Below are 15,305 nucleotides of genomic sequence, written 5' to 3' on the forward strand. Positions count from 1 at the left end.
AGCACCCACATGATGGTCCAACCATTTGTAACTCCGATTCAAGAGGATCCAGTGTCTCTTCTGACCTGAGAGCTCCTACATGCAGATGATACAAACATTTGGGCACACACACACAAACATACATGTTAAAAAATAAAAAACAATTTAGAGGGGATTAAAGAGTTAGTTCAATTGTAGAGTGCTTTAGTTAGCAAGCATAGGGTCTTGGGTTTAGTCCTCAGTGCTGAGAAAAGGACAAACAGCCCCCACCCACATCGTGTATACACACACACACACACACACACACACACACACCACACACACACACCCTGGAGATTTGTTGGCCAACCAATCTAGCCACATCAGTGAGTTCCAGCTTCAGTGAAAACTCTCCAAAACTTCAGAGGGCCAGTGAGATGACTCAGCACATCAGGAACCTGCCATCAAATCTGACAACACAAGTGCCAGCCCCAAGACCCACAAGGTAAAGGGAGAGAAATGACTCCTTCAAGTTGTTCTCTGACTTCCACATTCACACACATACAAAATAAGTAAGTGTAATGTTGAAAACTTATTTTAAACAAGTGGAAAGCAAGTGAGGAAAATACATGACTTCAACCACTGACCCCTCTACATACATTCACAGAAATGAGTACATACACATATCAAAAGTATACGTTTATTTAAAAAAAAAATGACAAGTTTTAAGTCAACTAATACTCACTGTATTCGAGCTTCTTTCTCTTCTTTTTCTCCTTCAATTGTTCCTCATCTTCTCTGACTCCTCCTCCTTCCCTTCCTTCCTCTCCCAGTGTATCATAAAATAATGGATCTCGATTAGCAGCCTTCTTATGGAAATGCTTTGTTTTAGATCCCCCTTTAACCAACACAACTTTCCTTTTCAAACAAGTGCAACCAAACATGCAGTCTGGTCGACGGCAGTGAGCAGGTTGGCGCTTCTCCAAAGCTAGACTAGAGCACACACAACCCAGGCGACAGAAGTCATTGTTGCATGGAGGAGCTCGTTTCCTTATGATTGTGTGGATAGGTTTAGTTTTGAGAGATGCCTAAAGTTAAAGAACATTAAAATTTTACTAAATCATCCCAATACTACCACCAACTTAAGAGTCACATACTCATCTACCTTCTGATTACTAGTACTAATAACACAAGACTAACACAGAATTCAAAAGTCAGACACACATATAATTAGTGCTCTGAGTAAAGAAGCTGCCACTCTAATGCATTAGCAAAGGAGTCTTATTAAGAGCAAAAATACCAAATATTCTCTTCACTCAATAGAAACCACATATAATGTTCTTCTGTAGGGACTGACGAGTCTAAGGTACATAGGTCAAACAATGTTTCATACGATTTTCCTGAAGCACAAGCAAGCTCATACTGCCTAGAATAGAACATTCTAGTAATAACTCTGACAGCATATATGGTCCGCAAAATGCAAAATAATTACTACTATTTTACACAAAATATCCTAAGTAGACAATAAAAATAAGAGAATCATACCTGCTTGAATCTTTATAATGACTAGAAAATACAGGACACAGGGAGTTGACTCAGTGGATAAAGCACTGACGTTCAAACATTTAAGTCCAGAGTATGGCCGGACAGTGGTGGTGCACGCCTTTAATCCCAGCACTTGGAAGGCAGAGGCAGACGAATTTATGAGTTCGAGGCCAGCCTGATGTACAGAGTGAGTTCTAGTTCCAGGACAGCCAGGGCTACACAGAGAAACCCTGTCTCAAAACAAACAAACAAAAACAAAAAACAAACAAACAAACAAAAAACAGAGTATGGATCCCTAGAACTTACATAAAAGCTGGGCAGGCAAGATCTAGGATCTCTAAGTACTTTGGGGACAGAGATGGGGATTCTGGGTCCAGCTGGCTAGCTAGATTAGCTCGTTTCAAGAAGAGATCCTGCTTCCATAGATTATGGGGAGAAGGACATGTGACATGAACTTTTACCTATAAACACCGGTACACATGTATATATGATCATGCATAGAAACATACACACACATTACAGGAAAGCATATACTGCCAACATCTCATGATCTTTAGTTCTACAATTCAGTATAGACTTTTATTTTATTTTTAATTATTGTGTGTGCATGATATACAAGGGTGCATATGCCATAACACAGAAGACAGTCAGAAGACAAGATTATGCACTGTTTCTGGAGATTAAACTCAAGTCACAAGGTTTATGCACAAAGCCTGTTTACTCACTAAGCCAGCTTGTTAACTCCATTCATTTTTAATTTATCTGTGTCACATGTGCAATGTAGGCATGTACAACTGTGTGGCTATGCCACCCCCCATGGATATATATGTGAAGTCCAGGGACCAGGGCTAGGCACGTTTATGATTTTCTACCTCTTTTTGGTTTGTCTGAGACAGTCTCACCATGTAGCTTGGCTACTCTGGCATTCACTATGTAGATCAGGCTGACCTTGAACAGGCTTCTGTCTCCTGAGTACTGGGATTAAACACATATGCTAAGCCAAATGTTGTATCCTACACCCTTAACCCCAGCATTTGACAGAAGAGGCAGGCAGATGTCTCTGAATTCAAGGAGAGCAAGGTCTATAGAGCGAGTTCCAGGACAACAACATAGTGAGACTGTCATGATAATAATAACAACAACAACAAAAATAAAGGCATGTACCACCATGCCTAGCTTACCTTGTTTTTTGATAGTCTCTCACTGAACCTGAACCTCAACATTTTGGCTAGATTGGCTAGTCAACAAGTTCCGCCTATCTCTGTCCCCAAACCCCAAGTGTTGTTGGAGTTACAGGCATCTCACCTGTAGCAGATGAAAGCTAGACTCAAAAGATTAGCTCATTGCTGAAGACATCCCCTTAATTGTTACCTAGTTAATTAAAATGCTAAACCCTAACTTATCCACTTACCAAAGTACCAATGTCTAATTTGTAGCTAAGCACCAATGTTTACAGAAAATAGCAAATACTTACCTGAGCAGTAAGCAGAGTTGTCAAGGAGACATCTGCTCGCTCTTCAGTAATATAGGTCCTTGGTTTTCCTTCCCAGAGTGCACAGTCTTCCAGGTCCATAAGCTTTACTTGAGATTTCGACAAGCCTGGAGGGCGAGTTCCTTGCTGCTGAAGGTGCTGCTGCTGGGTCTGCCGCAAACTAATCTGCTTTGGAAACGCATTTTCATCTACAGATGGCACAACCAAGTTAGTCACCTGATTATCTGAGGTCGAACTTAAGGAATTCTTGGTAATTTTATCTCCTGGGCTCACATGAGAGTTTTTCTGCTTTGGTGAAACAGGGTATGGTAAAATAGACTTATAAGATGATTTAGTTCGGCCACTGAGTGTTGTCTGTTTGTTCTGAGCCTTTGTTTTTCGAGAGGCAGTGGTTACAGAATGAGGCTTCACAGAGTGAGAGGTAGAAGGGGAAATGGTAGATTGCTTCTTTAGTACACTATCAAGAGTTCGAACATAGCTGGTACTCTTGGTGGGTAGCTGGTACACTACTGGAGATGTGGGAGCATTTGAGGAGAAACCCATGTTGGTTTCCATCAGTTTGCCTTCATTTTCCAAGTACTCATCTAGCTTATCACTACAGAAAGCAGAACGGTTTTTCAGTGAAGCCTCTGAATTTCCACCTAGAAAATAAGGAGATACAAAACATTTAAACCTTGAAGGGTTTTAGCTCTCTAAGAACTAAGCTATATACTACTGAAGCTTCTCTAAACTGTTCCTACTCAAAAAGAAGAAAAAACAGAAAGCCAAAGCAAAATGAGACAGTGTCTCAGATATGCAAGTGTCAGACCTTTTCAACTAACTATAGTAACCAGTGATGAGTAAAAACATAACAGCAAGGGAAAAAGAAAAAAAACAAAAACAAAAACAAAATGCCAAGGGGTTGTTTAAGAGACTTGAATCCCTGGAGTCTGAAACATGATGCAAGGAAAGAGAGGAAGCCATAAAAAGGAGAGCATAACCTTTAAGGATTTTCATTTATTTGGTTTTGTTTTGAAACAAGTTCTCACTAAGTAGTCCTAGATGTCTTGAATCTGGCGATTCAGCTATGTAGGAACTAAGCCAGACTTACAATTCTCCTTTATTTGTCTCTGTTTGCCTCCCAAGTGAATGAACTAGAATGATATATCACCATATCTAGCAACATTCTATTTTTAGGAAAAAAATATCAGTAAAGATTTAAATATATTGTTGTAATACTATATACAAGACTTATTTTAGACAAATGATAAACTAAAGATATAAGGCTAGGATTAAGTAGCAAACAAATCCAGTGAGAAAGGAAAAGCAGACAAATAGGTTCATGCTTCCAAACAAAAGCTTTGGGTCACAAATTTATTGTGAAGTATTAGATTATCAAAACTATCAAGACAGCTCTGAAGGTATATAGTCCTGAAATGATGACTTTTGTAGTTTAGGAAAACAAAAGGAGCCAGACAGTGGTGGTGCACGCCTTTAATCCCAGCACTTGGGAGGCAGAGGCAGGTGGATTTCTGAGTTCAAGGCCAGCCTGGTCTTCAGAGTGAGTTCCAGGACAGCCAGGGCTACACAGAGAAACCCTGTCTCGAAAAACCAAAAAGCAAACAAAAGGAAACAGTTTTAAGCTGCAAGGATTACTGGATAGGAATGGAGCCCCAGGGTGTGGCTAGAGAGGAAACAAACACCAGCAATACACTGTTTTAGTTCAGTTTAGAGAGATGAAAAGGGTAAGTGGTTCAATGAGACTAACTTGATTTCAAGAGGGTCTCACCTCACTATGTAACCCTGGCTGGCCTGGAACTTGCCATGTACTCAGAATGGACTCACACTCACAGAGATATACCTGCCTCTGCCTCCCAAGTGTTGGGATAAAAGGCAAGTGCTCCTACCCCATGTCAAGACTACATTCTTCAAAACATACATAGACTTTAAAAGCAAAACAAACACTAGTGACCAGCCAGGCTTTGGTGGCATATGCCTGTAATTCCAACACTTGGAAGGCTGAGCAGGAGGACTGGAAGCTCAAGGCCAACGTCCTACACTCAATGAAACTGCATTTTAAACAGAAAAGGAGCTGGGCTTGAGGTAAATAGGAAAGTGCTGGAAAAGCTGTTTCAACTACTCTGAACCTGTTGTACTACCAAAGCAAATCCAAACATCTAGTTACCTTCATTCCTAGATGCAGAAGCATTTTGAAATTTTCCTCTCCATCCCTTGATCTTGGTAAAGTCATTGGTCTTCCCCGTCCTAGAAACAAAAGGAAACCCAGCATCTATAAAAGAAAAAGAAAAAGAAATTGCCAAAGTTCTAGCCAACCAATATATGTCAAATTACTCTTTCTCTACTATGAATACATCCATGTATTAATTCTATGCCAAGAAATGAAAGATTTATTCTCTAAATACCCTAAATTGAAAAATAAAAGTAATGTTTTAAAATTTGTACTACAAATAACCTAAACTTAAAGAAGAAAAATAATGTTCACTTATACAAATGCTATCTACATACTCACCAGGTGAAGCAGGGTTGGTTCCTGTAACATTCCATAGGGGAAAGCTGGTGGCTGGAGCCAAAGGCAATTGTACTCCCAAGTATTTAAGATCAATGCTCACTGTTGGATCCACTGAATTCAGTTTTAAGCCCACTACAAGAAAAAAGGACCACAATTCCTTCTTCAAAAAACAAAACAAACAAAAATCTCAGTTATTTTTAAAAAATGGTAAAAAGCAAAAATTATTCAGTAACCACTTCACTTCAATCCTTATGTTATGGTTATTACATATTACTTATCCCTGAATGAGGGCAAATTACTAAAGCTGCACAGAAATAAATTCTGTCAATAAGCTAAGCTAAGAGTGAATAAGAGCAAAATCCTCTCACTCAAATAATGAAGAGAAAAGCAAGCCTTTCCAACTGCTTCATCAAAATCTTGATTACAGCCTTGTGAGAACCTAACCAAAAGACACAATTAAGCCATGCTCAGACTGCAAATACATAGAAAATATAAAATAAAAATATATTTTGTTTTAGCCTACCAAATTTGTAGTAATTCTTTAAGTAGCATAAATAAATAAAGCAAAATCCAAACTTTTTATTATTTAGCCCAAGGTTCAGTGGCCTGCTAGGGTCTCTAATAAAAATTTGCCACAGCTGGGCGGTGGTGGCACATGCCTTTAATCCCAGCACTTGGGAGGCAGAGGCCAGCCTGGTCTACAGAGTGAGTTCCAGGACAGCCAGGGCAATACAGAGAAACCCTGTCTCAAAAATCCAAAAAATTGTCACAGGTGGAGTTTCTGACCTGATTATATTCTCCAGTTATTATCAATGAACCTAAAATGAAATTACTTATAAATTAAGAGACAACATTTTGGGAAAATATTTCACTGGATTAAAGGGGGAGGTGAGCAAAGACAGTTTAGAAGTTATATAGAATCATACTGTACTAGGTTACCACTAAAAACAATAAGGGACATCTTCTAAAGTCTGCATGAGAGCACTGAACAAGTGAGGAGGTCTCTCACTGAACCTACAACATCCCAATTTGGCTTTTCCAAGCAACAAGACTGCAGGCATGTACTGCTCTACCTAGCATTTTTATGTGTGCTGGGGATTAAAGTAAGATACTCATATATTTCACAACAAGCACACTTCATCTACTAAGCCATCTCTTCAGCCCCAAGAAAAGTGTGTGTATCCTTAAATATATTATTTGGTGGCACACGCCTTTAATCCCAGCACTCGGGAGGCAGAGGCAGGTGGATTTCTGAGTTCGAGGCCAGCCTAGTCTACAAAGTGAGTTCCAGGACAGCCAGGACTACGAAGAGAAACCCTGTCTCGGAGGGGGGGGTGGGGGGGGAAGTAGTGCCCAACTCCCAAAGGAAAAAAAAATCTCATAAATGTAGCCAGAGTTTTAAAAGATACAAAATGTTCTCATTTTGAAGAGAAAACACTGCTTTTTCTGTGATACATATTCTTTGTATACAAACTACTAGAATAAAGAACTAGGCCAAGCAGTGAGTGATGGCACACGCCTTTGGTCCCAGTGCCTGGGAAGCAGAGGCAGGCGAATTTCTGAGTTCGAGGCCACCAGCCTGGTCTACAGAGTGACCAGGGCTACACCTGTCAAAACCCTGTCTGTCTCGAAAAACAAACAAAGACCTAGATCTGTTTTTAAAATTGAAAAGAACTTTAGAAGTGGAAAAAATAAAAAACTGCTAATTGAAAGAGAAAATAAAGGGAGAAATAAGCAAAAAGAGATAGGAAAGAAAAGGGGAAGACAAAAATGTACAAAAGACAAATTGGCTTGTCCACATTTTGAAACTAGTACCTTCTTGAAGAGCAGGATGTATCACCTGCTTATGCCTCAAAGACTTCAAATCTTCTATTAATTCCTTTTCCAACTGGGAAATTCTTGTTCTGCAACCTACTCACAAAACAGTGATGAAATAAAATAATGTACATCAGAGAGAATATTCCACACTATAGCCTCAACAGCAAATACATCTGAATTTATACTGTTAGACAATACCTGAATCATTTGTGGTTGTGGTCTGAAGACTAGAAGGTTCTTCTGGTGTCCCATCAACTGCATGAATATCAAGAGCCTCCTATACATTAAAAATAAAACCCAGTTATGTTGCTTCTAAAATTTTCAAAGGAAATTCAATTTTTAAAAGAAAAAAAAAAAAGGATGACAATGACGAGTGGCTGGAGAGCATCTCAGTAGCTACAGTGCATGCTGTGTGATCACGAGAAGCTGGTTTATCCCCAGTATCCATGTAAAAGATAGGTATCGTATCACTTTTCTGTAACTCCTGGTGGTGTTTAGGATGAAGGAGGAGACTCTCTGAAACCCACTGGTTAGCCTAAGCAATCAGTGAGTTCCAAGTTCAGTGAAGATACCCTGTCTCAAAGAATAAGACTGAGAGAACAAAGAAGGAGGTTCCAATCTCTAGCCTCTGCACACACTCACATAGGTATACGCACTGACACCCAAGGATATGCATACACCTGCCACTCATATAAAGAGTATTTTTAAATTAATAATACAGGAGTAAGAGTATAAAATACCATGTTTTAGCAATTGCTCCAAATTCACAGAATAGGAGTAATTGTTCTCATACTTTTGAGGGGGTTCTTGTCTTTTGTTTTGTTTTGTTGGCACTGTTTCACATAACCCAAGTTGGCCTCAAACTCACTAAGAAGCTGGAAGTGGCAGTCATTTCCTGATCATGCATCCTCTCAGCCTCCTAAGTGCTACAATTGCAGAAGTGCATCACCACATGTGCATTTTATTATTTTCTACAGTATTTGCATTCAATGACTTTAATCATCAGAGTCTAAATAAGAAAGGTAGTCTAGTGGTAGAACACTTGCCTTATTATTATTATTATATAAGACCCTGGATTTGATCTCCAGTGCTGTTGTCCCAATTCTTGCTACAAACACAGGGGTAGAGGTGGAAATAGGGGGGTCAGAGAGGGAAGATGAAGAGGAGGAAAAAAAGAAAAGCAAGAGGAAAGGGAGGAAGAGGAAAAAGAAACACCACCACCACCACCACCAGCAGCAGCAGCACCAGCAGCAGCAGGACAAAAGCAAAAGCCCAACTGATCACGGTGGCACACACCTGTTATCTCAGCACTTGGCAAGCTGAGGCAGGAGAATTCAAAGTTTAAGACCATCCTGGGCATACAATGAGAATATCTCAAAAGACAAACAACCTAAACATGAATAGAATCTTATACTCAACTAAATTAAACTATATTTACACACAATTTGCACGCTCTTGTCTTACATAAAGGAGCTTTCTCATAGCAGAGAAAAAAAAAAGACGCACCCAACATCTACAGTCAACTTAGAAAAGTTAGATTCCTTAAAAAAATATCTGCATGAAAAGTAATATGCATGTGGAGTCAGTGGAGCACAAACCAAAAACTATCCCTGGATAATGATGCTAGGCTAGTACTTGGCATATGCCTTTAGCCCAGCTCTTAGAAGAAACAGCAGATGGATCCCTGAGTTCAAGGCTAATCTACAGAGCACATATAGCTAGGGGATCTTATCTCAAAATAAAAATAAGGCTAGTATATTGGTTCTCCAATACTCTACTATTACTTATTACTAACCAGTCAGTGTAGGAGAGATAAAGTTATCTCAGAAAAAAAATTCAGTGAACTTTTCAAGTATTGTTAAGCTTTGGAGACTGCAACAACGAAAATTTCAAGTTCAATTTTCTTTTTTCCCCCTTTTTTTCTTTCTTTCTTTTTTTTTTTTTTTTAATTTTATTTATTCAATGTATGAGTGCTCTGCTGCAAATATATCTGCCTGCCTGAAGAGGGCATCAGATCTCCCTACAAATGGTTGTGAGCCACCATGTGGTTGCTGGGAACTGATCTCATGACCTCTGGAAGAACAGCCAGTGCTCTCAACCACTGGGCCATCTCTCCAGCCCTCAAGTTCAGTTTTCCAACACTGATGTTATTTATAGCTCACAAGTAGCTTCAACTCTAGTAGCTCCAGGGCAATCTGACACCTCTGGCCTCCACTGGCACCTGCACTCACATACACACACATAAATCTTTTTTAATCAGATAAACATTGAACAAATTATAGAGTGAGGTCTACACAAGGTGCATTTTTTCAAGTCTATTTCAAAGCAAGTATCTTAAGAGATGATTACTGTTAACTAAACCAAATGTTTAACACTCACTCACTCACTAGCCCCAAACATACTCACAAATAGATACATTAATAAAAGTAGATCCTAAATTTTAAGCCAATTTTCAACTCAAAACTGATTAGCAGACCTTAAAAAGAAAGCTGATTGTTACAATCGTACCTTTGATTCAAAGGAAACAAAGAGCACACCGTCCACATCTTCTAGATCAGGTTTCACATCAGGAAAGGTATTTCCAGGGCCTACAGGAACATTCTTGGCAGCAGTTAAAGATTTCCCTGTGTTTTTAGGTGGTCGCCCTGCCTTAGAGAGTCTCAACTTTCTCGGTCTTCCTCTTTTCCCAGGGGTATTTGGAGAGGCACTATGACTAGCAGTCACAGTCTTTGAGGGTATTGCCATTTTAAGCATCGTTGTTCGCTTTTTGCCTAAGTCCTCTTTCCCTGAAAATGACTCTGTAGTTGATCCTTTTGAACTGTCATGTATTCTTTCCGTGCTACTGTTGTCAAGTATGTCCGGGTATTTCCAATTAGGCTCTTTAAGTAAAGTATATTTTTGTACAATTCTGAGATCTGGTGAATGTTTTCTGAGACTATTTTCTGAATCCTTGCTTAAGCAAAAGTCAGTCCCATCAGAATTTTCAATATATGCAGGCAAATATTCTAATTCTGCTAACATAGATTTATCTTTTCGAGATGTGGAGAGCATATTATCAGGCAATTCTGAAATTTTCACTGTGCTTTTCGTGACAGCACAGGGCTCCAAGTAAACTACTGGCATTTTCCCAGCATCTAATTTAAACATTTTAGCTTTAGCAACACCTGGGCTATTTGGTAGCCATTTGTAAGATGGATGGTCAGCTTCTAAATTATCAACTTTATTGTGCCTCTTTAGTTGTTTCTCTAGTATAGGATCATCATCACTGTTTGAGTATACATCCGTTTCCTCATCTGTCTCTTCTTGTTTCACTGTTATCCCTTCTGGGCATTCACCAAGTTCATAATCATAATCATCTAGAGGCTCTTCTTTAATGACGACATTAAAGTTTCCATTCGGGTTTGATGGTGAGGAAATCTGGGAATCATCTTCAAAACTGTTCACAATACGACTAGAAAAGTAGAAGAAGACAAAAAGTACAGAACTATCAATAAACAAAATTCAGAGAAGGAAAAACAGTTCTTAAAATCAATATATCCATCAGATTTCATGTCATTACTTAAAAATTATAGCTTAACAAAGTGCTCAAAAGTAAATTATCAACATCACATGTTTATCAATGTTTCACACACAAAAAAAATACAATTCAAGAGCCAAGTTTCAAGGCTGGGCATGTAGCTCAACTGCTTGCCTAGAACACAAAAGTCCTAAATTCAATCTCTATCACTACATAAACTAACCCCACCTGTATAAATAAAATGTAGGAAAAGAATAGTTTACCCTTATCATTAAATCAAAGTGCAGAGTGCCTTATAAAATGTGTTTGTCTTTAGATATTGATCACATATAAAAAACTCCATACTAAAGGTCAGCTATAACCAACCAAAAATCAAAGTCTTAAAAATTCATGCATCATCAAATGCTAATAAGAGGAAAAAAAGTGTCTATTACAGCTGAGCAGTGTGGTGTACGCCTTTAATCCCAGCCCAAAGAGATAGATCTCTGAGTTCAAGGGCAGCCTGATCTGTATGCAGAGTTCCAGGTCAGCCAGGGCTACAAAGAAAAAACCCTGTCTCTAGAAACCAAACCAAAACAAGCAGTCTATCATAACTAGGAATTACAATAAATTAATATGCTTTCAAACTGCTAGTTCTTTTCTGTATTTCAGATAAAATACCTAATACAAAACTTAAACATCTTAACCAATTCATTAGAGTAGCCTTCTCAGCATACTCATGTTACTACCAAAACATTTTCAATTTTACAAATTAAAAAACTCACTTTCAAGGAATAAGTGTGTGGCTCAGTAGAATGCCTGCCCAATAAGTGTAAGGTCTTAGATTCAATTCCAGCACCCTTCTTAGCCCCTCACCCCCCAAAAAAACATGTTTTCAGTGTGAAGAATTTGCTACAGCAGCTATGGCATTAGTGGGGGAGGTGATGGCACATGCCTTTTACCCCAGCACTCAGAGGCAGGTGGACCTGAGGTGAGGCCTGCCAGTCTTCATAACAAGCTCCATGCCAGCCTGGGCTACAGAGTGAGACTCTGAGAGAGAGGAAAAAAAAAGATTTCGCCACAAATTTCCAAAATAAAAGGCTAGGTTATAGCCGGGGATGCTCCTTAGTCTATAAAGTACTTGCCCAGCATTACAGAGCCCTAGGTCAATCCTCAGTACCACATAAATCAAACATAATGGTACATACAGGTCATCTCAGCACATACAGAGTGAAGACAAAGAAGACAAGAAATTTAAGATCAAGCCTTTGAGTTGGCTCAGTGGTAAAGGTACCTGAGGTTAAAATCTGATAGCTTGAATGGATCTGATCCCTGGGATCAGAAAAAACAACTCCCATTAGTCCTCTGACCTACAAACACACATACATACACACACACACATCAACAACCAACCAAATAAAATGTGAAAATAAAACAATTCAAAAAAAAAGGTTTGTGAAACTAATAAAAGAAAAAAAAAGTACAAATTTCCTGTGCGGCTTTTCTACATACTATATCATCTATCCTGTGCCTTTTTAGGCTCACTTTAAACAATAATCTACATTAAGTTTCATATACTAAGCCACACAAATCCACTTTACTGTCTAAAAAGAATACAATTCCAACTCTAGTATATCTCAATGAGACACTAGCTTTTTCAAAACTTGCTAACTTAATATACATTGTCTTTATAAAATCCAAATATATTAAATATGCACAACTATGTGAACAATAGTTACTTGCTCCTGCAGAACTTATTAAAAAATCCTTAATGAGTAACTTTCCACTCTGGTTAAAATGTAGATGACTAACAGCTTAAGAAGAACCTAGACTTCAGATTCTCTTGCCTCCATCTCCCTAATGATAGGTTAATCACAGGCATTCATCAACAGTCCTGGCTTTGTGCAGCACTGGGGATGGAATCCAAGGTTCTGTGCATGCTAGTAGAACATGCTGCCCACTGATATACTTTAAATAGGCAGATTTTATGGCATGTGAACATCTTAAAACATTAAAAAAAATCTATTACATGGATGTATGTGTTTACATGTATTAGAGAACAACTGGTGGAAGTCAATCTTTTCCTTTCAAGATGTGGGGATCTGGGGATCAAATTCCAATTCCAATTAAGTGTCAGACTTAGCATCAAGTGCCTCCATCATGCTGGGCCACCTAGTATGTTAAGTATTCTATTCTTGTTTCATTTGAGACAGGGTCTTACTATGCATTCCTGGCTGAACTGAAATCTGTTAAGTAGACCAGACTAGCCTAGAACTCAGAGAGAGATCCGCCTACCTTTGCCTCCAGAGCACTAGAATTAAAGGTGTGTGCCCCTACACCTGGTCATCTTAAACGTTCTATAGTTAAAAGAAAAGAAAGAAAGAAAAAGAAAAAAAAGAATAAAAACACAAGCAACCAGGTTTGGTGGTTCATACTGATAATCCTAGCACTCAAGATGCCTAGGCAAGAGAATTGTCCCTCAAGTTTCAGGCCATACTGGGCTACATGGTAAGTTCTAGGCCAGCCTGGACTGTCTCAAAAAAACAGAAAAATAAGAAGAGGAAAGAAAAAAACATTGGATTTAACAATTCATCAAGAAGGCCAAACACCTGTGAATGTATGTATGTATGTATGTATGTAATATATATATATATATATATGTATATATATGTATATACATATACATATATATATGCACACTAACTGCCTACCCAATTTCATAAAGTCAACATTTATATATAGAAACAAATATAGCCCAGATACAATGATGATGAGTAAAAACTAAAGTACTACAGTCTCACCAGTAAATGTAATCCAAACAAACAATTAAGGAACTTTAATTAAACTACCACAGAGAAATGAATTTAATACATATATGTGAATATTCCACCTAATAGCTCAGAAATACACATGAAACTTCCTCAAAAGATCACATCCCAGCACTCGGGAGGCAGAGGCAGGAGGATTTCTGAGTTTGAGGCCAGCCTGGTCTACAAAGTGAGTTCCAGGACAGCCAGGGCTACACAGAGAAACCCTGTCTCAAACCCCCCCCCCCAAAATCACATTTTAGAGCATACACATATCTTAACAATTTTTTAACCTCATCAAACAAAATAAAACTAAGCAGCAATGTCAAAGGAATCTAAAGAAACTATTCAACTATTCAAATACCAAGAGAATGAGCAATACAGGTTTCAGTGATCAGGAAGGTCACTAAAGGGGGAAAAAAGAAAGCAAAGAAAACTGTTTTAAATTCATAGAATCAAATAAAAATAAAAACACACCTTATCAAAATCTTTGGGATACAACAAAGGAAGTTCTAAGAATAAAATTTATTGTTACAAGTGTTTATTAGTTAATAATTCAAAAAGGTCATAGTGGTTTATGCCTTTAATTCCAACAGAGAGTCAGGTGGATCTCTGTGAGTTCTAGCCACCCTAGTCTACATAGTGAGTTCCAGGAGAGCCAGTGCTATGTAGAGAGAGAGAGACCCATCATAAAGCCAAACAAAATACAACTCAATAAGGACAGGTCTCAAGGTCTTAAAAAATAAGAAGACAAACGCCCAAATCAGTAAATGAGAAGAAATAATAAAGATCAGGGGATCAATGAATGATATGAAGATGAAAAGAATTAAAAAAATAATAAATCAATAAACCCTTTGCCTACTAACCATAAAGAAAATTCAAACTAATAAACTTAAAGATAAAAAAGAAACATTTCAATCGGTAGCTATAAAATCATAAAAATTACTAGAGAATATTATAAAAATTGGGAAATCTAGGTAAATTCCTAGACACATACAGCCTTACAAAATTAGAAGAGGATAATCCAACTCCAAAATATCTGTAGTGAGCAAAAAACCTGAAGCCATAGAAAAAGTAACAAGGAAGATGAGACTAGCATAGTATCTATGGATTTCTAGCAAACTTGTAAAGAAAAACCAAAGTGCTTCAAAGTGGTCGGAAAATAGAAAGGGAAGTAACTAGTGTTACCAAAGTCATTCTACAAATCCAGTGTTACCTTGATTAACAAAATAACAAAACCAGATAAGGATATAACAAAAACAGGAAACTAAACCAATTTCCCTGATGTATAAAGATTCAAAAATTCTCAGTAAAAAGTTCAACATCACCAGTCATGGTGGCGCAGGCCCTTAAATCCCAGCACTCACTCTGTGAGTTCAATGGCAGCCTGGTCTACAGTGTATGTTCCAGGACAGCCGGATATATACAGAGAAACCCCATCTCAAAAAACAAAACAAGCATCTATTAATAAAAAGACCTACAGGAACTAGAAACAGAAGTAACACCTCAACATCATAAAGCAACATACAATTTACCTGTGCTAAATGGGGAAAAAAGCAAAACATTTCCTCTTAAAAAAAAAAAAAAAATCAAAAGTTAGACAAGTGTTTACTCTGTTCCTTCTTGTCCAAGATATTATTTGAAGTCTCAGACAGACTAACAAGAAAGAAATAAAAGGGA

The 15,305-nt window shown here is 38.1% G+C and overlaps 1 protein-coding gene across 9 annotated transcripts in view; it reads right to left on the bottom strand.

Moving 5' to 3' along the window:
• Positions 1 to 15,305, bottom strand: part of Mga (MAX dimerization protein MGA) — a 94,602-nt gene that overhangs the window by 42,098 nt on the left and 37,199 nt on the right. For all 9 annotated transcript variants that reach the window (XM_029470410.2, XM_029470396.2, XM_029470403.2 and 6 more), the window contains 7 exons: positions 9,831 to 10,773; positions 7,521 to 7,599; positions 7,320 to 7,415; positions 5,505 to 5,636; positions 5,160 to 5,264; positions 2,978 to 3,636; positions 704 to 1,046 (listed from right to left, as the gene is read on the bottom strand). In XM_029470410.2, the coding sequence (XP_029326270.1) occupies positions 704 to 1,046; positions 2,978 to 3,636; positions 5,160 to 5,264; positions 5,505 to 5,636; positions 7,320 to 7,415; positions 7,521 to 7,599; positions 9,831 to 10,773 (2,357 nt within the window). The remainder of the gene's footprint in view (positions 1 to 703; positions 1,047 to 2,977; positions 3,637 to 5,159; positions 5,265 to 5,504; positions 5,637 to 7,319; positions 7,416 to 7,520; positions 7,600 to 9,830; positions 10,774 to 15,305) is intronic.

Source organism: Mus caroli, unplaced genomic scaffold (assembly GCF_978045245.1).
Source record: "Mus caroli unplaced genomic scaffold, Mus_caroli_1 scaffold_2, whole genome shotgun sequence".
NCBI lineage: Eukaryota > Metazoa > Chordata > Mammalia > Rodentia > Muridae > Mus > Mus caroli.